Source organism: Pelophylax lessonae (genome assembly GCF_965119305.1).
Source record: "Pelophylax lessonae genome assembly, chromosome: 4".
NCBI classification, from domain to species: Eukaryota; Metazoa; Chordata; class Amphibia; order Anura; family Ranidae; genus Pelophylax; species Pelophylax lessonae.
This window is the reverse complement of record NC_138771.1, coordinates 561,035,891-561,058,914: the sequence shown is the minus strand read 5'-3', so window position 1 is coordinate 561,058,914 and position 23,024 is coordinate 561,035,891. Positions and strand designations below refer to the sequence as shown.

Here is a 23,024-nt window from a genome sequence, read left to right as displayed (position 1 = left end):
AAATTAAAGATGAACTCATCAATTATTTCCAGATGTTTACAATATATATATATATATATATATATATATATATATATATGTATATATATATATATATATATATATATATATATTCAGTTCTAAAATTATAAATGTGCTATTCTGATTATATGGCAAAATTTATTATTTCCTGTTTCTCACATACATCTCAGCCATTTTCCCTGCCAAAGACTCATCTGCATAGATTTGAACCATTGGTGGTACTGTATATGCAGTCCACGCACTGTGACTTGGATTCCAGCTGTCATTTTCCCTAAATCTCCGATATGTGTTAATTTCAGAAAATGTGATAATCACACACCCTCTAAAAGTTCTACACTTAAAATATGGAAAAATGTAATCTCAGTCAGTTCTAGCCTAGATCCTCACAATTTAACTGTACTTCCATTAAACCATACCACTTGCTACATGCCTAAACTTTTCTAGGGGCTTAAAATAGGGAACAAATTGTTGGGAGGCAAGGACATCAAAGATAAATTCTGGAATATAGAAATAATAGAAGACCAATGGTCTTGTGTCAGTGGGTCGTAGTTATTTTAATCAGAGATGTATTCAAAGTGGACCTGCATAGATAGAAATATGAAAGATGCTACACAGTTTACATTTTAAAATCTGTAGACTTTGTGCAATAATAGCTTCAAAACTTACTACATCACTGACACAGAAAAACCATGTAGGCAATGAAGTATTAAAAGCCTGAACTTCGGTCTTCCAATTTCGACCCAGGTTACTAGTATGGCAGCACCTACATTTTTTGATAAAATGGTAGAACGTTAGAAACTCTGTTGGGTTGGTATTGCTGTCTGTCTCTCCCATTAGGTAGATTCACTCTCTCAGTATGCTCTGGGAATCATTATCACTGGACTGAAAGTGGAGGAAAATGTAAAATTAGGAGTTGTTACCAGAATAGGAATAAAGGGGAAGATTTCTAATCGTAACAATTGCTCCGAAACAACTGTCTAAGAGGGATTTTGGCTATAGATATACTTTGAGAGCTGCATTTTAACGAACTCACTTCAGTTACTCACTTATTTTTTCTCTTTTTATTCTCACAGCTGATCACTCCACATGCTATCCGGGTACAAACACCACCGCGACACATTCCAGGAGTAGTAGAAGTGACCCTGTCCTACAAATCCAAACAGTTCTGCAAAGGAGCCCCTGGAAGGTTTATTTACACAGGTAAATGTGACTGCTGATCAGAGAGAATCTCCAATATCCTTATCCCAAGGGGCTAACCATAATCACAGAAGCCCATGTTCCTGCTATCAGAAGCTGAAGCATAGGGGTACCTTCAAGTCTATACCTCTAGGAACACTCCCTGTTGGATTCTTTCTGCTATATTTTAGACCAAGGTGGAGATTTTCTAAAACGGAAACACTTAGAATGTGACACAGCTGCGCATAGTAAGCCAATCAGCTCCTAACGCGAGCTTGTTCAATTAGGCTTTTCATTAAACCTGGAAGCTGATTGGTTTCTATGCAGAGCTGCACCAGTATTTGCACTCTCCAGTTTTAGTAAACCCCCCCATGTGTTTTAAAGTGCTAATAAAATGATTTGTATTTTACAATCTCTGTGGTGGAATTAAAGATCTATCTAAAAGAAAAAACTCACACTTTGCATAAATCAGCAACATTAATAAATCACAATTTTATTTGAAATTAATACAATTTTTCGTTCAATTAAAAAAATCAGCAGTGAGTCAAGCACATATGCAGGAAATTAGTATACAGGGGGTTACAGGTTTTCATATTAAGAGAAACAGCATATATTAATTGAAATTAAATAAATGTACATATATGTGTACTTGGGAAAACTGATGTTGTTTTTTATGCCAAAAATGAACACACCAAATATGATTTGATTTTGATTTGTTTTTGCTGTTTATGCACTTTGCAGGCTGTTGATAAATGAAAGACGTGTTTCATTATATTTCAGTGTCCTTACTTCACAGCACTTTTTCACAAATTCCTAAATCTTTGTATATATATATATATATATATATATATATATATATATATATATATATAGTATCTCACAAAAATGAGTACACCCCTCACATTTTGTAATATTTTATTATATCTTTTCATGTGACAACACTGAAGAAATGACACTTTGCTACAATGTAAGGAATTAAGTGTACAGCTTGTAAAACAGTGTGAATTTGCTGTTCCCTCAAAAAAACTCAACACACAGCCATTAATATCTAAACTGCTGGCAACAAAAGTGAGTAGACCCCCTAAGTGAAAATGTCCAAATTGAGCCCAAATAGCAATTTTCCCTCCCTGGTGTCATGTGACTCATTAGTGTTACAAGGTCTCCAGTGTGAATGGGGAGTAGGTGTGTTAAATTTGGTGTTATCGCTCTCACTCTCTCATACTGGTCACTGGAAGTTCAACATGGCACCCCATAGCAAAGAACTCTCTGAGGATCTGAGGATCTGAAAAAAAGAATTGTTGCTCTACATAAAGATGGCCTAGGCTATAAGAAGATTGCCAAGACCCTTAAACAGAGCTGTAGAACGGTGGCCAAGACCATACAGCGGTTTAACAGGACAGGTTCCACTCAGAACAGGCCTTGCCATGGTCGACCAAAGAAGTTGAGTTCACATGCTCAGCATCATATCCAGGGGTTGTCTTTGGGAAATTGACGTATAAGTGCTGCCAGCATTGCTGCAGAGGTTGAAGGGGTCAGCCTGTCAGTGCTCAGACCATAAGCCGCACACTGCATCAAATTGGTCTGCATGGCTGTCATCCCAGAAGGAAGCCTCTTCTAAAGATGATGCACAAGAAAGCCCGCAAACAGTTTGCTGAAGACAAACAGACTAAGGGCATGGATTACTGGAACCAATTCATGTGGTCTGATGAGACCAAGATAACCTTATTTGGTTCAAATGGTGTCAAGCGTGTGTGGCGGCAACCAGGTGAGGAGTCCAAAGACAAGTGTGTCTTGCCTCTTGCCTACAGTCAAGCATGGTGGTGGGAGTGTCATGGTCTGGGGCTGCATGAGTGCTGCCTGCACTGGGGAGCTACAGGTCATTTAGAGAACCATAAATGCCAACATGTACTGTGACATACTGAAGCAAAGCATGATCCCCTTCCTTCAGAGACTGGGCCACAGGGCAGTGTTCCAACATGATAACGACCCCATACACACCTCCAAGATGATCACTGCCTTGCTGATGAAGCTGAGGGTAAAAGTGATGGACTGGCCAAGCATGTCTCCAGACCTAAACCCTATTAAGTATCTGTGGGGCATCCTTAAACAAAAGGTGGAGGAGCACAAGGTCTCTAACAGCTCCATGATGTCATCATGGAGGAGTTGAAGAGGACTCCAGTGGCAACCTGTGAAGCTCTGGTGAACTCCATGCCCAAGAGGGTTAAGGCAATGCTGGAAAATAATGGTGATCACACAAAATATTGACACTTTGGGCCAAATTTGGACATTTTCACTTAGGGGTGTACTCATTTTTGTTGCCAGTGGTTTGGACATTATTGGCTGTGTGTTGAGTTATTTTGAGGGCACAGCAAATTTAGTGTTATGCAAGCTGTACACTCACTACTTTACATTGTATAATTTCTTCAGTGTTGCCACATGAAGAGATATAGTAAAATATTTACAAAAATGTGAGGATGTACTCACTTTTGTGATGTACTGTATATATATATATATATATATATATATATATATATATTTATTTTTTTAAATAAACCATGTACAGTAGATTTAATAACACAATACAGACAAGTACTGTGCTATAACCTCTTCTCTTCTGAAGAACCAACACAGGCTATAGAATCATGATGCAGATAATACTGCTAAAACAGAAAATGTTCTGTAATCTAAATTTAAATCCATAAATAATGAATCACACTTTGCAAGCATCACCTAGTGTAAATAGCAGACATTTCACACCTTGCTTTAGTGACAAATTATAACCATTGCTGCCCATTATGAGTGAGAACACTGGGCTCCCAAAGGGTTCACTATATTCTATAAAGAAAAACAATTATTCCAAAAATCCATTTTACATCCATTTGCAAGGTGCAGTAGGTGTCAGTAAACAGAGCTGGGACATAATGTGATATGGAGCCTCTTCCACATTACCTCTATCCCAGGACTATACCAAATCACATCCAGCTTAATTCATTTGGGGTTTGAGATTCAGTGGCAGCTGAAAGTGTATTATTAAACTGCTTAAACATACCCAGTGGGATAGGGGAAAGTCTAAGTTTAGCCAACGTTACATTTTTTTTCCCTTCAAGTCTTAGATTTTCTATTAAATTCCCTCTTGTCTGGTTCCTGTTATATTAAAATTCATGTTCCTTCTAATTACTTAATAAAAAGTAAATAGAAATTCAGTTTCTGTGGGGATGTGACCTTCTCTGTTCATTTAATTTGAGGATGTTTTTCTTAGATAAACAAGGAGCGGAGGTTACAGTATGTTCTGATACTGATTTGCTGAGAAAATTAGTGGCAGCAGTCGGGGGTAAAATGGCTTGATCTAAAACAGGTGACAGTCTGCAGAGCTTACAATCTAATGAGTTTCAAAAAATAGTGGCAGAGCTCAAAGACAGTGAAAATGATCAATAGCTCTGGAGATATGGACAGGTAAAGTTATTGGCACATCCCAACATTTTCTGTAAAGGACCTTCACTGAGCCCTCTTATTGGTAGTGAGACTATTCAACTTATTAAAGCCAAATGCTTGGCACAAAAAAAAATAAAAATAAATGTATTTTAATATAATACTTAACAGCCACAAAGAATGAAAATCTACTTTGTGTGCACCAAATGCCTTTGGAATTGCTGATGATAACTTTCTTCCCATGATCACAGATACAGATGAGAGCCATAGCCATAGCTTCTTTTTCTCAGCTAAATGGCAAGCAATCTGATAACCCAAGATTTGCAATAGGAATAAACTGAGTATCCAACAGAAGCTGCACTATCTAGATTTTAACATTTTGTAGCTGAATCATCTTACTGGTTTATTAGAAACCACTTAAAAGACTGAGACATGAAATGCTGACCACTGAACTGGTAGGCTTGAAACTGTTACGGTCAACACAGGTACAATCACCAGTCTATTTTATAGTCACACTTAAACACATCTCATGGATATACATTCTGTAAATCACTGTCCCTGCTGGACACCACTAATCAGATGTTTTTTCATTTAGCATTAAATGAACCCACCATTGACTATGGCTTCCAGAGGTTACAGAAGGTGATCCCCAGACATCCTGGTGACCCTGAAAGGTTGGCAAAGGTGAGATTAGCAAATATGAACTTTTGTAACTTTGTAACTTGGTACTTAGTTCTGCCCTAAGTACTATGTAAATACAGGTGGCTTTGTTTAGTAAAGCAGTAGGGCAATGATATTTACAAAGTACAACAACCAATCACATTGCAGATTACTTATATCTGATGAATACAGATAGGTTTATGTAGTGTATTTTTTTGTATATATCATAATCTTCATTGAATAGGACAGAAGAACTGTAGACCATTTATCTGTGGTCTCTTAAGAACCAGGAATAGCTAGCAATATACAGTTCAGGAGACGATGTGTGACCTACATTTGCTGTAAACAAAGGTCATACACACAGATCTCATCCACTGGAAACCTTCAGAAAACCTCTTCAGCTAACATACACAAGTCAAATTCAGTGCTTTGGGGGCAACTCTCTCACTAAAGTCTATGATAGGGTAATGCGGACCACCAAGTTATTTCTTTTCAATAAAATCTCTTTAGCAGAATTCAATGAATGCATCCAGTGGGATTGTTTTCAGTGCAATCCAGTGTCACACTATGATGAAGTTATTGCACAATTGCTAAAACAGGGTTAATATAATACAACAATTTTGGCCTGTAAATTGCAAGCTTTACAGAGGAGGGTATAGGAAGTATGTACTGATTTTCATTCCAGAAAGCCTTTTAGCTTACTTTTTTTGTTTGTTGTGTTTTCAAGGAAATGTTACTTAAGAGAGCAGCGGATTTGGTGGAGGCGTTATATGGAACCCCCCATAATAACCAGGTAATTGTTCAATACCTGATTTAGGTCTTCATAGAAATCTATGAGCATGTTTTCTATATTTTTCTCTCCAATTACAACTTTTTCTTCTTATGAAAAGGATATCATTCTGAAGAGGGCTGCAGACATTGCCGAGGCTCTGTATAGTGTCCCCCGAAACCATAATCAGCTTCCTACGTTGTCCAGCTCCCCTGTTCACGGTGGCATGATGGGAATTAACTCCTATGGGGGGCAGCTTGGAGTTACAATTTCAGACTCGCAGGCCAATAACCAGGGTAAGTAATGCATTATGTAACACCTTTTTGTCACATGTACCAGGGCTCCATGTGGCTTTGTCTGTTCCTCTCATCAAAGGTCTTTGGTGCCATGTATTTATTAAAGGAAAGAACAGTAACATACTAAAACCAGCCCTTTTTAAGATTTACTGCAGTCCAACATAAATGTATTGCAACCTAATATAGCACAAGGCATTCAGTTATCTGTACTTGGCCAACCCCAGTATGTGAATTCCTATTGTTGTTGCTAAATGCTACCCTGTCCACACTTCAAGACTCCCAACTAAGCACAACCTTGAAAGAGAGGAAAACATAACTATGTACTTCCATTTTCATTTTGCATGTTCTAGAACCACCATACATTTTATGCACATCTTTTGTATGGTTTCTAAATGTTTGTTGATTGTATTCAGGATATATTCGGAATACAAGCAGCATCTCCCCACGTGGCTATTCCACCAGTTCCACTCCCCAGCAGTCTAACTACAGCACTCCAAGCAACAGCATGAACGGTTACAGTAACGTTCCGATGTCGAACTTGGGGGTCCCAGGATCTCCAGGATTCATCAACGGCTCTCCCACTACATCACCCTATGGCAGTGAGTATCTTCTTCTCAATCTTCACAGTGTATTGTGTAATGATAAGATGTGTATGTACACCGAGTTTTCCCAATTTTCAGTTTAATTTGGGCTCATTTATGAAAACTAGTGAAAGGGATACTGGAAATGTTGCTCACACTAACCAGTCAGGTTTGACAATATCGAGTGTATGTTTACACTTTCTTACTCCAGTTTTCATATATTAGCCCCACTGCTTAATAAGAGTAAAATTTAGAACATGACTTGAGGAAGGTGTCTGCATTGTACATACCAACAAATATATTCTAAGCATTATTTCTCTAGAGAAAGTCACATAATAAAACATGTGTTTTTTTACTGGCTAGTATGGGCAATACAGACATTTCAATAAATCTTGAACTAAAAATGTGTGCTGAGACCTTTGCCTAGAACTAAGGCCTTGCACCTACCTAGAACTTTTGTATGTACTTAGATCTATGTGCCTAGGCATCTGTTTGGAGACAGAGTTGCGTGCCCACATCTCTGTCTAGACCCTGGCATGTATGCCTAGGCCTTTTTACCATAGATTTGTGTCTAGACATCTGCCTCAAACTTGATTTATGAGTCTTAATGTCTGCATGCACTGGGACCTATGTGCTACACCTCTGCCTACAGACAAATCTATGTACATGTGCATCTGCCTGTACTTGGACTTGTATGCCTCTACTCCTGTCTGAAGGTGGACATATATGCATTAACCTCTGCCTAGATCTTGTTTAACCCTAAAACTTATCCGGCTAGACATATGTGCAGATTTAGTCTTTTGTGCATGGACCTAGACCTACACTGTTGTAACTGGGCCCTCCTCTTTTTGACTGAACCTAGACTTAAGGGTGTAGACCACCAGCAAGATCAAGATTGGTCTACTAAGAGCACAGTCTAGATTTCAACATTGACTTATTCTCAGTCTAACTGTGCCCATACTTGCATTGCAGTTATGCCCTCCAGCCCACCCGTTGGATCATCTGGAAGTTCATCCATACTGCCTTTCTCCTCCTCCGTCTTCCCCTCCATGAAACAGAAGAGTGCCTTTGCTCCAGTAATTCGACCGCAGGGTTCCCCATCTCCAGCCTGTTCCAGTGGTAATGGCAATGGTTTTAGAGGTGAGGGCACATGAGATGTTAAAGTGCACACCCATAAATCTGAAACATAATGTGGTACATGTTGTTTTAGGTAACCAGGTGAAAACCTTTCAGTTAAACATGCTATTTACTATGTATATTTGCAGTAGGGGGCTTATATATGAAAATGTGTGAAAAATGAAAGTGGAGGAGTCACCTGCAATACCTACCGTTTCCTAATGTTAATAATAAAAGGAAAGCTAGCATGTGATTATAGTAACACACCTTGTGTTTATTTAATAATTAGTGTTGGTAGATAAATCTTATTAAGATGTTAAAGTGCATGTTTGTGCCTATGGAGATGGGAAAAGAGAGCACTACAAGCCATGGCTTGTCCCCCAGGGGAAGAAGTCTACAGAATTTTCCTCTAGGGGACATTAGGGAAGGGCTAAAGGCATACCATAACCGAGCAGAACAGGTAAAACCTATCGTATGTACTTTTAAAACCTTACAGAGGTTTCTCCTCTGGTTCACTCCAGTTTTTTTTTTTGCTGTAGGTGCCCCCATGGGAAAGTTGTTTTCTAACTTTCTTTCTCTAAATTTAAGATGTATATGACACAGATATATTTTTGAATTAGTAAGTAGATAGATGAACAATTTCTAATTGGATTAACTGTTTGATCAAAATTCATATAACTAGCAAAATATAAGGCAGCAACTCACAGTGTGTGATCAGCATTCATAACACTTCCTACTCCAGCAGGGCTTACAATTATAAGATCCATGATGATCAAACAAATTTTGCACATTAGAACTGGTGGCAAGTTTGGTCAGTTTACTACAAGCTTAAATTCAGGTAAACTAGTGCCAATCTGTGCTTCATGTGAACATGAAAAGACCGTTGGCTAGTTCTGTCCACTACAAAGTGCTCAGTGTGCCCACAAACCAGGAATGGCAAGGAACCACAAACCAGAACACCAATAATAGCAGGGGAAACAGTTCAGGAAATGCGGGGAACCACAGACCCAGATAAAGAATTGATTAAAAAAGCCACAATTGTGGGGCCCTCAGCTCACTCCGTTGGGTAAAAATGGAAACTGGTAAAAAGTGTTTCAAAGGTGGACTGAATTTTCAATTTCCCATTATCTCTTATGTTATCTAGCATACAAGCTAGAAACAGATAAGGTCCCTGGCGGTCCCTGGTTTGAACCCAACAATTGAACACCACCGAACACAAGAGGTGCTCTTTTATTTATTTATTTATTTATTATTTATTACAGGTACTTATATTTACGCAATTTAAGCAGCGTTTTACATATTTATTGTACATTCACATCAGTCACTGCCCTCAAGGAGTTTACAGTCTAAGGTCCCTAACCCACATTCATACATACACATACTGGGGCCAATTTAGACAGAAGCCAATGAACCTACCAGCATGTCTTTGGAGAGTGGGAGGAAAACAGAGGACCCAGAGGAAACCCACACCTTTGTACATATATTTAGGCCACTTGAATTGTACTATTTAGTTTAATGCAATTCTTATAAAAGTCATAATATAATTAGTTGTGGATAAGATCTAAGAATTGCATTTAGAATAGTGAATTTGTTGGTTGTACTCATACAGAGTATGTCTTTCTGGGAGCCGTCCCGAGTGTTTTGCAGCCCCCACTAGTTATGTCGGAGCTCTGAAGTCCCTCTTCCACTGGGACTTAGGCCTGTCAGAACATAGAGTACAGAGGCTGCTGGGAAATCTCTGTAGGGTTCACAGCATGGAGCTGCAGTGTTCTGCTTGACTGGAGTGGAGAATCAGACAGGACCAGTCATAAAATTTCATATACAGCTTGGGCAATGCAGCACTATCACATATAGACACAACGTGACTATTCTTCTCTCCTGCATCCTTTTCCATTAAAAAAAAAAAAAAAAAAAAAGATTTGAATTATGTTGACCTATAACACAAGTAGTGCTAACACGAATGACATCTAATATCCTCTAGCAGCCAGATTTTACATTTAATGATATAAGAGAAGTATATACAATGAGGGATGATTTTTGATTGGTGGCTATAGGTTATTTCTCATCAGTTCCTAAAGCCCAATTCTTGCTTGGGTCAAATACAAAAAAATTGATCCTCCAGCAGCTTTTTAAAATGAAAAATAATTTTTGGCTTCATTACCCACCCTAGTTTACCTTTTGTGCAGTTACACTCATATGGTAAGCACCCTGCCCCCCAGCCACCCTTCCTAGTCCAATACTCACCTGTCCCTGATTCAAAAATGTGCAAAGGTGAAGTAAATCACTAGGGCTAATGTATGAGTTTGGCTACAAACACATCTGGGGCAGAAAATAAAGCTGTTTCCCATAGTTATTATTCAGACATTTTTTTTACAATAAAATGATCTTTGGTTAAGCTAAAAACAGCTATATTTTTTCCAATTTCTTTAGCTCTGTAAGACACTTGCTGGTAGTTAGGAAACACAATGGTGCCTACAAATCAAATTAAATCCTTTGCTTTATTTTCCAAAACACAGGTCAGAAATTGAAAGATCAGGCCTGCTTTAATTTAGTGGCAAAAGTCACTATTTTATGAAGGCGTTCAGAAAACAGATATTGTTTTTTAACAGACATAAACGCCTCTTTATGACAGATAAATCTTTTTCCCAAAAGTCGCAAAAGATCCTGTATATATCCCAATACAAAATGTTTATGAAAGTTAAACAACAGAAGACATTAAAAAATGAGTCAATTCGACATAAAGCATTCCCCCCAATTGCATATGTTGTTTTTTAGTGTGTATTATTTATAATGCGCAAGTCTGAAAATCTCCCATTTTATATAATGGCTAGTTAGTAAAATATTATATTTTTTCACAGAAGATGTGCGGTTTTTAGCTTTCCCTAGTTTTATAAAAATGCTTCATATTTTTTTTTCATAAAGTAGAGAGGCCTTAGGTATATAGCTAGGTATATATGCGTTCTAGCAGGTAAACAGTTAAATGTTATGATGGTAACTTGATCGCTGGAGGGGCTGGGGAATACCCAGGGATCTTGTTTCACTCCCAGGCCCAGTCTGTCAGCACTGGCCTCGGAAAGGTCTCCTTCATACCCCAGGGATGTCCCCTCATCCCTGCACTGGCAGCCATTCAGCCAACACACTGTAGGGCAGAGGAGAGATGAGGAGCCAGGCAGGAAACCAGCCTGTATTACACCTTAGATGCCGCAAAGCCTGTGTAAATACGCATTGTTTTTGACTGCCATTCCTGTGACTTGTCAGGGACAGCAAGGCTCGAGCAGACATCTGCAAAGGGCAGCACAACATTATTCTGTGATATATGTATGCTTTTGTGATCCATGGCATGCTGAAAAAGCCTGTTGTAAACAATGCACATACCGGAGATCAGTTACTTACATGATCAGACTGGCGTGTCATTGAAATGTTCCCCATGTACATCTTTAATATATGCAGGGCTTAGACAGATGGAGGCTAAAGGAGTGTACACTAGAATCCACTCATATTCTAAGGCAGCCTTTCTTAACCATGGTTCCTTCAGAGGTTGCTCGGGCTTCAACAGTTTTTAACCCAGTGGGCTAAAAAAAAAAAAAACTGACAGCTCAGGTCGTAGCCACTAATTCAATATTAGTACAGTGATCTCCCCTGCTGTTCCATTGTGTTCTGACGGGGGTGCCCCCCCCCGCCTTAACACTTAGGTCAGCGCTCTCAGCCATTGGCTGAGGGCACTGATCTGGAGTCTGTCAGCAGACCTTTTTTGGTCATGCCCCTTTGACAGAAGCCAGCCAAATGGCCTGCTTCTGTCAGGCCAGCTTCAGTACACATGGGCCCAATGTCGGCTGGCTTCTATCGAAGGGACCTGACCAAAAAAGGTCTGCCAACTGGCTCCAAATCAGTGATGATACCCAGTATTTATCCCATTTGTACGTGGCTTTAGGCCAGATATCTCCAAACTACGGCCCTCCAGCTGTTGCAAAACTACACGTCCCATGAGGCAGTGTAAAACTCTGACATTCACAGACATGACTAAGCATTATGGGAATTGTACTTCCTGGACAACTGTAGTTCCTGGACAACTGGAGGGCCATAGTTTGGAGACCCCTGCTTTAGGCTATGAGCAACTCATGTCTCTCAGATGACTAACCATTGAAGTAAATTATCTTTTGAGCTATCTGTAAAGGGGGATTCTTCCCAATGACCACAAATATAAGGGGCATTCTTCCTACTGATCATCATACTAATGCATCATTAGCTGTAGATTTAGTAATTATTCAATGGATTTCCTTAGACTGGAGAGTTATTTCAGGGGTTCCTCAATGTTAAAAATGATGAAAAAGACTGCTCTAGGGCCTCTAATACCACTCCTGGATTTTGCTGTTACTCACAATACCATCTAGGATGAGTGCCCGTGGCATGAGTCAGAAGTCCCTGTCACCAGCTTGGTTGGGCATCGATTCTCTGATGTCCACTCCCACTTTTTCATCCCACTCAGTGACTCTCTATCTCTACTCATGTCTACTTTCCATATTGTGCTCCTCAGCTCTCTAAAAACCTTTGATGTTTTGTCTCAGAGCTTTCCCCTACTCCCCACCAAAATTATTTCAACCTAGAGATAGTTATCAATAAACTCTACGTGCAGCCACCCCTGCAGCAATACAGCCTATTTAGTAGAAGGAACTTCTACTAAATGTTACCGCTAGGTCTGATAGGCATTTTCTAATATTTTAACATGTAGCAGACCTTGGCCTTTGCAAACATGCAACCAGCAAAAGATTTTTGCACAAATGGAATGCATGACATATAAACAGTCTATCGTTTCTAGTTACTGAACAAAAAACCTAAACTACAAGAAAATGAAACAGCAGTCCCATTACGAAACACATTGAAAACTTCCCCTTTGGGAGTGTCACCAGCAGAATGTAATCCAGACTATAGAAATGAAACTCCACTCAAAGGGTATAGTGGGAAAGGAGTATGCCCCTGTCATTTTTTGCTGTCTGTTTCTCTGTTGGAGAAGTTATCCCTGTGACTATTTTATTTGGGTAAGAAAGTAATTGGAAGTATAAAATGTTATGGAGGCCACCAATACTGAAGTAGAGGAGATATTCTCAAATCGGAACACTAGTTCTGGAGACAGTGTCATACCATGGGGAGATTTCCACTGACTTGTTACTGTATTGTTCTGTTCTCCATGCCTTCCTGTAGCAGTGATAACTGGCCATTCCCCAAGCTGGCATTTTTTGTTTTGGTGACGCAGGGACAGGAAATGTTTAAAAATCTTCCTAGTGATGTCACAGACAGTAATAAAAAATTTTCACTGCCAAAATTATGGCTGGAGTTAGTTTTAAAAAATGAAAGACTGAAATGATATACAACAACACAGACATCTATTTTATACAAAATACCAAAGATACCAAAGATTATAATAATGTTCACAATTTTCTAATTATTTTTAAGGAATTTATTTTATTTTTTTTAATATATTCTGTTACCATTATACATGTAATGCCTGACTCTTTTTTATTGTTCTTTTTGTCTTTAGCTATGACGGGGTTGGTAGTCCCTCCTATGTGAAACAGACTGAACTGTTTGTATATGTATCAGAAGTGAAGAACAAAAAAAAAACAAGACATTGTGTGTGATGGCAGGGTCCATGTCTGGAATTGGATCTACAAAGCCAGGATCTTGGTTGTATCTATAGAGATCCACCACAAACATACCAGGGAGAGGAGGCCTTTGGGAAAATATGCTTCTTACGTCTGATTGGTGGCGAACACACTAAACTGAATCCTGTACAGCGCTGGGATTTCATCAAACAACCACATGGAATATTTTGGATACTTTTTTTTTTCTTCTTTGTAGGAAAAAAACTATTTCTATTTTCAGCCAACTTTTTCTGATACCGATTTTATGTTTGCGCCTTGGGACGATCATAAAAAAAAAAAAAATTACGAAAGGGACTGAACAGGGTATCGGCAGGGAGGACTCTGCATCCTTTATCTTCAAGGATAATCTGCTTCCTTTGCTGTATGTGTCTGCTTAAATGCTTACATTTTTTAATGTTTAATATGTTTTACATTATTTAATTGAATAAACTTATAACTTATTGTATTTAGAATTAGGATGAAAGATCAACATAATAATAAATGATAAAATGGGTGATGGGAGACATGGTCTCACAGATAATACACATTGAGGACCTTGCATGCGTCTAGGTCTAATTCTGATCAATGCCGGGCTTGGCTACTCATACTGCTACCTTGTCACAAGTTACAACCTATAAATATACAATTGTCATTTTAAATGTTTAACAACATGGATTTCATCTGCCTAGACCTCCTCTGGTGGGTGATAGATGGTCACACACAGTGGTGGATTACAACAGAAGCAGTAGCCCTAGGCATAGATCTCTCAAAAGGGGACCCAGATGTTCAATGTTCTACACCAGTGGTCAAGCATTATAGGGTTGAGGCTAGAGGATAGGATTATTTTTCGGTATATTTATAAAGATGCCCTTTATTTTATTGTCTTACCAGGGTTATAGTATGGATTTTATTAGGCAATCACATAAAAAACATACATAGTTTGGACCCATGATTTCAATGTTTTATTTGGCAATGGTCACATGGAACTGTATGACAGGAGCTAACTGTTGAAAGATCGGTTAACTTTTTGAGCCTACATCATTCCAATTGTTTAATATTTCCAAAAGGGTCATCTCAAGTTCCCACTTTAAGGCTGAACTCCTAGGAAGTAAAGGAATACAAATTTCAAATACAAACATGGGAAGAGTTTATCCCGCCAAAGGGTTTGTAAATCTGTGCAGCCGCTCTTGTGATCCCTGCAATGTTTCCACACAGCACAGACAGATCTTAAATTTCAACTTGTTGAAGAAAACATGGTCTAAAGTCAGCCATAGATGGAGGGATTTTCTCCTGTGGTTGCAGGAAAGAAAATCCCTCTATTCCTTCCCTGTGAAGCAATTGTGTTCTGGCGGAGAACATTGTGCTGTGAAGCTCCTGGCGGAGAACATTGTGCTGTGAAGCTCCCGGCGGAGAACATTGTGCTGTGAAGCTCCTGGCGGAGAACATTGTGCTGTGAAGCTCCTGGCGAAGAACATTGTGCTGTGAAGCTCCCGACAGAGAACATTGTGCTGTGAATTTATTGTGCTGTCCCGGCCTCTGGCACTAATCACATGAACATTCCAACAGGCCGGTTTTATCCAAGTTGATTAACTTGGATACAATCAGCCTGCCCATACTTGTTTTGAATCTCGGCTGGTCCCTGCTCAACCGGCTGAGATTCAAACTGTCTATGACCAGCTTAACACCTCTAGCTTGCTGACATTAAACAACAGCACAATGTTTATCTCTCTGCTCAACACACTCACTATCAGCACATGTGCATGAAGCATAACCTGATTGGCTCAGTATTTTTTTTTTTCAGCTTTAAACTCACCCTGCAAAGTTATGCACACATTGGCATGCATTTGCCACATACTGGCCTGCAATCTGAGAACTGGAACTACCTTGCTCAGAGAGGCAGTTGTGGAGGCATGTACAAGCAACAGGCCAGATGCAGTTATAGTTTGTAACATCCACAATGGGAAACAGAAACGAATCTAAATATCTACTTTGTTTAACTAATATGTAGTAGCCACACTTGTTTTTCTTGAGACACCTAAATCTATTTTGTATGCCACAGTGCTGTCAGTTTATATTTCAATATACTATGTCTGACTCCTGGATGCCCATTCTTCATGTGGCACATTGCCTTTTTAGCACTACTGGCAAAAAAAACGAATTGCTAAAAAACAATAAAAAATGAACTGGGTTGGAATACAAACAGCTTTTCGTGGTTTGCAATACAAGAACCAGTATATATTTATTTATACTTCAAGTACATCCAAGCCCTAACTGGATGGTCACATGCTGAAATGGCTGAGGGTAAAACCGTCTATGCTAGCTTAACACCTCTAGCTTGCTGACATTAAACAACAGCAGCACAATATTAATCTCTCTGCTCAACACACTCACTAGCATTACTAAAGACAAATAGACTGTGCACTTTGCAGTTGTTTCAAAGCTTAGTAAATGAGGTAAGGCAAACTTTTCAATGAATACCCAATCACATGCAAGGAAAATAAAAAAAACTGCACTTTTGCTTGCACGTGATTGGATGATGGAAGTCAGCAGATCTTCTGTTTATTTACTAAGCTCAGGAACAACTGCACTTGCAGAGTGCAACTGCACTTTGCAAAGTGCACAGTCTGTTTGCCCTTAGTAAACCAACCCCTTAAAGCGGAGTTCCGGCCATTTTTTTTTTTTTTTTTTAGCTAAAAATACCCCTAGAATAGTCAGGGCTAATGCATTTAAATAAAGATATCCTGTAAACTGTCCCCTGTTTTGTGTACATGCAGCATGAAAATCTTACTTTGTGAAGTTCTTGTACAGCGCGGCCATTTGCGGTGTGGGCAGCTGAAGCCGCAGTGTCCCTCTTCCTGGATTTTGCGAGTCTCAGAATGCTATACCCTCATCACTTCCGGGGCAGGCGCATCATCCCACAGCTGGTTCCACGTCATTTCGCATGCCCAGAAGCTGTTCTCGATCCATTGGCATGAATGACGCGCCTGCACCGGCAGTGACGAGGGACACCGGTGATGCCCATTGACTCCTGGGATTGATGACCCCCATCTCCCAGGAGTCAATGCAAAGCAGGAAATGACGTAGGTGGCCACAGTGCAATTAGGAGGAAGTGAAGTTATTTTTCATTACAAATAAGGTAAAGGAATCTAAAAAAAAGAAAATTGCCAAATCGTATTTAGCAAGTGGTAAAGTTATGCATGATGTGAAGTTTAAAATGTGGCCGGAACTCCGCTTTAATTTGTGAAAGCACTGGGTATCAACAACTATTGCCATGTTTTTTCATACAATATAGTTTATACCTTTACTTCTTTGTTGCATCTCAGTGCTGCTGATCTCAGTCACTTCTTGTCTACATGCAATATTAGGGTTCATGCCCAGGTCTGCCTACATAGCGTAAAATTTTAATGTAGTTCCCCGTCACATATGCTGCATACATCAATACTTTACATAGTAAAGTCAATGCTTTACATGGCTAATTGCATAAACCCGCATATATGTATGAATGTACAACTCTGGATAAAGAAATCTGCATCCAGAGTTGTAAACATGTATGCATGTTTATAGCCGCGTACAGCCATTGACTTCTATAGGCGACTGTGAGCTACCTGGTGGTCCCTGGTGGGCTCCCTGGTGGTCATGCTGGGAATTACGCTGGAATGTTTGCTATGCTGCCAGATACAGCTCATGTGCATGACCCCCCTATGCATATTCAAATCTACAAAAAACAGCTTTTGGAATGACATTTTCCAGTGATTGGTTTTACATCTACTTTATGAAAACATTACAGGGTATCAAGAAATAAACACAGTATCATTTCTAAATCAAGAAGTGGGTTTGGTTTGGTTAATTTTACTTCATTCAAATTAAACAAATGCATTATTTGCCCTAACAAGGGTTATTTTCAGCCACAAGGCTGTTATTTTCAGCTCTCATTACTGAGAATATCCCCTATAGAAAATAAGGAGCATTGGAGCTAAGTAAATAAACACTTAACTTATGTCACCATCCAAGTCTTGATGCAGTAACTTGGCTTGGCTGTACCCCAAGGCAATGCTGCTATGAAGTATAATGATATAGTATGTAGGTGATCTCTGGCCTGTCCCCGGGCAATGTGCCATATTTAATAACCACACATCAAAGCTAAAACTATGCTAAATGGGGCTCTATTGCAAAACAATTAAGTGGCCTCTGTCTCTCTATTTCAAAGCCAATCGTATAAAAAGACAGTATACTAATTGTTTTTAAGCAATTGCATAGCAGTCCCCCAATCTTTATATACAATAATTGTAACCAAAACGGCATTGCTACCTACATGCTGTAAATTTCTGGCAGCTCCGGGCCCCATGGCAGTTGCATGTTCAGTTATGGCTGTAGTTACTCCCTTGCCCCACATCAAGTACAAGTGGCCACCTCTCTCCCTGGTGGCTCATACTGTGGAGTAACTCTCCAGCTTTTTGTAAAATTACCACCACTCAATGAAGTTCACCTCTTTGCTAAAGGTGGGCATCGGCAAACTGAACTAGATATACTATACAGACAAGAGGGAAGTGTCACAAACACTTCTAAAGATTTATAATGGAATCGAATAAAAGTAGAACTTTAGGCAGACAGCTAAATGCACTTACTGTATATGGGAGCTGTTTTACTAGCTAAACGATTATTTATGTCCATCCATTTCAGAGACCTACACAGCTTTGTAACATAGCACAACTCTGTCTGGAAGAGCAGGAGACCTGATTTTTCCCCACTGCAAATAAAGTGGTTGTAAACCCTACATATACCCAGTGAAGTGACTGGCCTCAGGTGATACACAGAGATTAAACAAATCCTCCTACATATGTTGTACCTGTTTATCTGCAGCTATGTCTCCTCTACATCCTTTTAAAACACACAGATCAAAGGCTATTTCTCCCCTCCAGCAGGCAGGGGGTGGGGATCTGATGTCACACACTGCACAGACTACAGCGGGGAGATCAGTGTAACTTGGAACATAAGTGGAGAAAAAGGACAACCCCCTCTATACAGAATAATAGGGAAACATGCACAGCAGAGGCTGTCAATCACCTACTGTGTGCTAGAGGGTTGGCGGGGCCACCACCTGGGATTTTGTGCTGTCACCCACATGGAAGAAAAATATATTTAAAATATACAGTAAAACCTTGGATTGCGAGCATAATTCGTTCTGGAAACATGCTTGTAATCCAAAGCACTCTTATATCAAAGCAAATTTCCCCATAAGAAATAATGGAAACTCAGATGATTCGTTCCACAACCATTTATTCATAAGTTCTTCAGTTTATAGTCCATATAAAAAGATTATAGCATTATATAACCATAAAATGTCCATCCACAAATAGCCGCTTCCACAAGAGGATTAGAAGCAAAATCCAGCAGGAGCTACAGAGTATCAAAGAGAAGAGAGGCGCCTCTAAGTGTAGCAATATGGTTACATTTAATGAAGGTTCAATATTTAGCAACTCACATGGTTAATGAATAAAACAGGCACATCTAAGTATGCAGGCATCCGGGGTAAAGCTGTCCACATGGACTATCTTCTGCACCGCTGGCTGCTAGTCTGTAATCCTGACCGGGAAGACCACCCTGCAGTAAAGCGATCTGAAAGCGAGGGGCAGCATGGAAGGGATGATGTAGATGGCGGTGCGGAGGATGGTCTATGTGGACAGCTTTAGCCTGGATGCCGGCATACTTAGATGTGCCTGTTCCAATCATCAACCATGTGAGTTGCTAAATGTTGTACCTTCATTAAATATAACCATATTGCTACACTTTTATACTCAGCTGTGACTTGAGGCTACTTGTATATCAAGACATCGCTTGTATATCAAGTCAAAATTTATTTGAAAATTTTGCTTGTCTTGCAAAGCGCTCTTAAACCAAGTTACTCTCAAACCAAGGTTTTACTGTATTTTAAAAAAACATTTTTTATTTGTCCCAAATATATTGGAAATATATTTGAAATGCTACAATTTTGGCCATATTCAATATATTTCTAAAAAATGTTTCCCTAAATATATTGAAAATATATTTTTCTTCCATATGGGCACTTAGACTGTCAGAAGTAAGTCATGCAGATGGTAGAAAGAGAAGAGATCAGAGAGGAACCACACTCGGTTCTTTGGATTGAGGCTAGTACACACTATAATAATGGGATATATATTATTCATTTTTCATTTCAGAGGTTTAAAACCACTTTAAGTAAGACTTGCAGGTCTTGTCCCTTTCCCAACCAGGAGAGAACGCAGACTGAGGAACAAATCTTTCTGCCATTCTGCTCTCTCCTCCTATCAGCCTATCCCTTGTTAGCACATGTGTAGTACAGCACAACTGATTGGCTTCTTGTGCTGCTTCTCCTTTTCCCAGTCTGAGTTCTGCCGTACAAGGACTAAAAGTATATTGAAAGTGTATTGAAAAATGTATTGATAAATATATGAGATGCATTTATTTGTATTTTATATCTGCCTGGAGTTCAGCTTTAAATCCTGGAACATATCAGGCCATGTCCATTATTCTCCCAACTTCCTTCAAAAAATCTCCTCCATAAATCTCTTGTATCTCTATATGAAGCTACACCATGACAGCTTCTGGTAGCCAGGAGAATTCAGGGATATTTAGGACTATCAGTAGACAGGTGGATTCCCAGGAACAGTTCCTGCACCTGTAATTTACAATTAGCACTTTGCAATGCACGTCCCTGAAGCAATGCATATTTTGGTAATTCTTTCTGGAAGAAATAGAATAGCTCAATGCGTTCAATAATTGTGTTTTCCTTCCAACATTTGTGTTTGTACACCTATGAATGTATTCTTTTTTTGACTTAGGTTTACAGTTCTTTTTTTTTTTTTCATGCAAAAATGTGTGCTTCTAGCCCCGAATAATAGTAACTGATCCAATGTAGCAAGGCAGAAGGTATGGAATACAAATGACAAACCGGTCCTGCACAACTCACATTTCTACTGGTTTTTACAAAGCTGCTTTCATGATATCTGCTTTGTTAGAATTAATATTGTCATTTTTGTGTTATTTTGAGATGTCAATCCAGATTAAATCTCATATTATGGGATTTTGTATAACTAAAGTTTTCGCTTGCTTTTGTAACACATAAAAATATGCAATATATTTACAAATCTGTATCATAACATCAGTTACAAGTGGAATTAAACCCAAACCCAAAAATGTAATATATTGCAGCTTACCAATCATTAGATATAATGGCTGCATTCAATTCGTTTTTTTAGGCTCTAGGAAACTCTAGGTTTTTCCCTCTGTTTTCCTCTGGTGATCTGTCCAGCAACACACCTTCTGTATTCGAGTGCCTCCACTCTGGATGAAGGAGCACAGGGGGCACATTTGGACAGCGACGTTATCAGTCTAGGGGGAGGGGGGGTGTTAGATGCACTAGCAGATTTAGATACATGAACAAATTGAAGCCAAACTCCAGCTAACACTTTATAAGCAGTTACAGCAAACAGTTTTTTTTTTCCTTAAGGCCCCTTTCACACAGGCGGGCCGTTCAGATGCGCCTGTCCATTTTTTTGGCGGATCTGAACGGATTCCCAATGCATCTCTATGGGGCATCGGATGTCAGCGGAGACATGTCTGCTAACATCCGATCCGTCAAATCTGGATGGATGGAAACCCTATTTTCCATCCGCCCTGCGGATCCGATGGTATCGCATGAGAACGGACAGACGGTCCATTCTCATCCGATTCCCCCATAGAGAACAGCGGGGACCTAACAGCTATGTCTCCGCACACAGCCTAGAGACAGAGCTGCCATCCAGCTGCTCAGCGGGGGATCGGCGGATCGATCCCCCGCTGTGAAAAACGGAGTCCGCCGACAGACTCCCTGTGTGAAAGGGGCCTTAGGCTCCTTTCACACGATCAGACTGATCGGGTCCTCCTGTCTGTTTTTCAGGCGGACATGATTGTGCCACCCATTGTCCTCTATGGTGAGGCGGATGTCCACTGACACCCACCTAGCATCCAATCCGGCAAGATCCGCTGAAAACAGACGTATGCCGATACATTCTCCATCCATCTAGTGGGTCGGATCGGATGACAATCAGATGGATATGGACATGCTGTTCTTTTTCAACTGACCAACCCATAGAGAAGAGCGGCTCTGTTCTTGTCCGCTCTGCATAGCCGAGCTGACAGGACCTGTAATCCGCCTGCTCATCGGGGATCAGTGGAGAGATCCCCTGCTGAGCAGGTGGACTCTGATCGGATGGATCCGCCCCGTGTGAAAGGGGCCTTAGGGATAAAGGTTTCACAAAAATGAATAAGAGTTGACTACCTGCTACATCTGCAAGAGAGCTTGTTCTGTTGAAAAAAAAAAAAAAAAGAATTACTGGCAGGATCACCAGGTGCAAATAAAAGAAAGTATGGGTAATTTCACACGAAGCGGACCGTTTTTTGATCCGCTCCGGCACTTTTTTTTTTTTTTTTTACGGACACGGATGACACTTGTGTCATCTGGTCCGTATGTCCGTTTATCATCCCATCCGTTTGCGCATGATAAATGAAGATAATGCATGTCAATGGGATTGCGGATGTCATCGGATGACACCGCTGACATCTGTTTTTGCATCCGTTCCATTTTTTTAAACGGAAGAAAAATAGTGTTCTCTTACGTTCAAAAAAACTGAACTGATCGGAAAGGACGCAAATCGGATGTCAGCGGATGGTCATCCGCTGACATCCGCAATCCCATTGACATGCATTATGTCCGTTTTTCATCCACAAAAAAATGGGATGAAATACGGACATACGGTGCGCCCGTGTGAAAGGACCCTATTCCTAAAAAAGTAAACGAATGCAGCCATCACAACTGAGAAATTGGTAAGCTGCAAAGTAATAAATGTTTGCTTTTGGATTTAATACTTGTTAGAGAAATCAATGGACGGAGCCCAAATAGCACTGGCTTTTTCCTGTCCTGATAATCCACAGGCACATTACAATATAAACCAAGTATCACCTGTCCTGATCACCTACAGCCTTTTAGTATGATAAGCATCCTGTGAAAGCTGTCATAATGACATAATTACATTGTTCCATGTTCCACCAGCCTTGCAAGAAACACTAAAATGAAACACGCGCAGCATGGATTTCAGCTGATACCTGCTAAATCGTCTAAAATTGGAGCTGTGTGTGGCCCTGTCAGCACCACTTATCTCTATGAAGAACAAACAGAAAAAGCCTCAGGCAGTAGTGATTAGTGTTGAGCGAACACGGACTGTATTATTCGTGTTCGTACCGAATAATTGGATTTTTTTTACCCGAACACGGACACGGACACTTTACTGTATGTTCGGGT

General features: G+C 39.8%; 1 protein-coding gene across 4 annotated transcripts in view; it reads left to right on the top strand.

Moving 5' to 3' along the window:
* The window catches only part of EBF2 (EBF transcription factor 2), a 131,215-nt gene extending 116,494 nt beyond the window's left edge, over positions 1-14,721 (top strand). For 2 of the 4 annotated variants that reach the window (XM_082255462.1, XM_082255461.1), the window contains exons 10-17: positions 1,095-1,221; positions 5,222-5,310; positions 6,014-6,079; positions 6,177-6,351; positions 6,765-6,950; positions 7,905-8,072; positions 9,193-9,270; positions 13,585-14,721. In XM_082255462.1, the coding sequence (XP_082111588.1) occupies positions 1,095-1,221; positions 5,222-5,310; positions 6,014-6,079; positions 6,177-6,351; positions 6,765-6,950; positions 7,905-8,072; positions 9,193-9,251 (870 nt within the window). In that variant the 3' untranslated portion in view covers positions 9,252-9,270; positions 13,585-14,721. The remainder of the gene's footprint in view (positions 1-1,094; positions 1,222-5,221; positions 5,311-6,013; positions 6,080-6,176; positions 6,352-6,764; positions 6,951-7,904; positions 8,073-9,192; positions 9,271-13,584) is intronic. The other 2 variants (XM_082255464.1, XM_082255463.1) reach the window with 1 other exon arrangement.
* Positions 14,722-23,024: the final 8,303 nt, after the last annotated feature.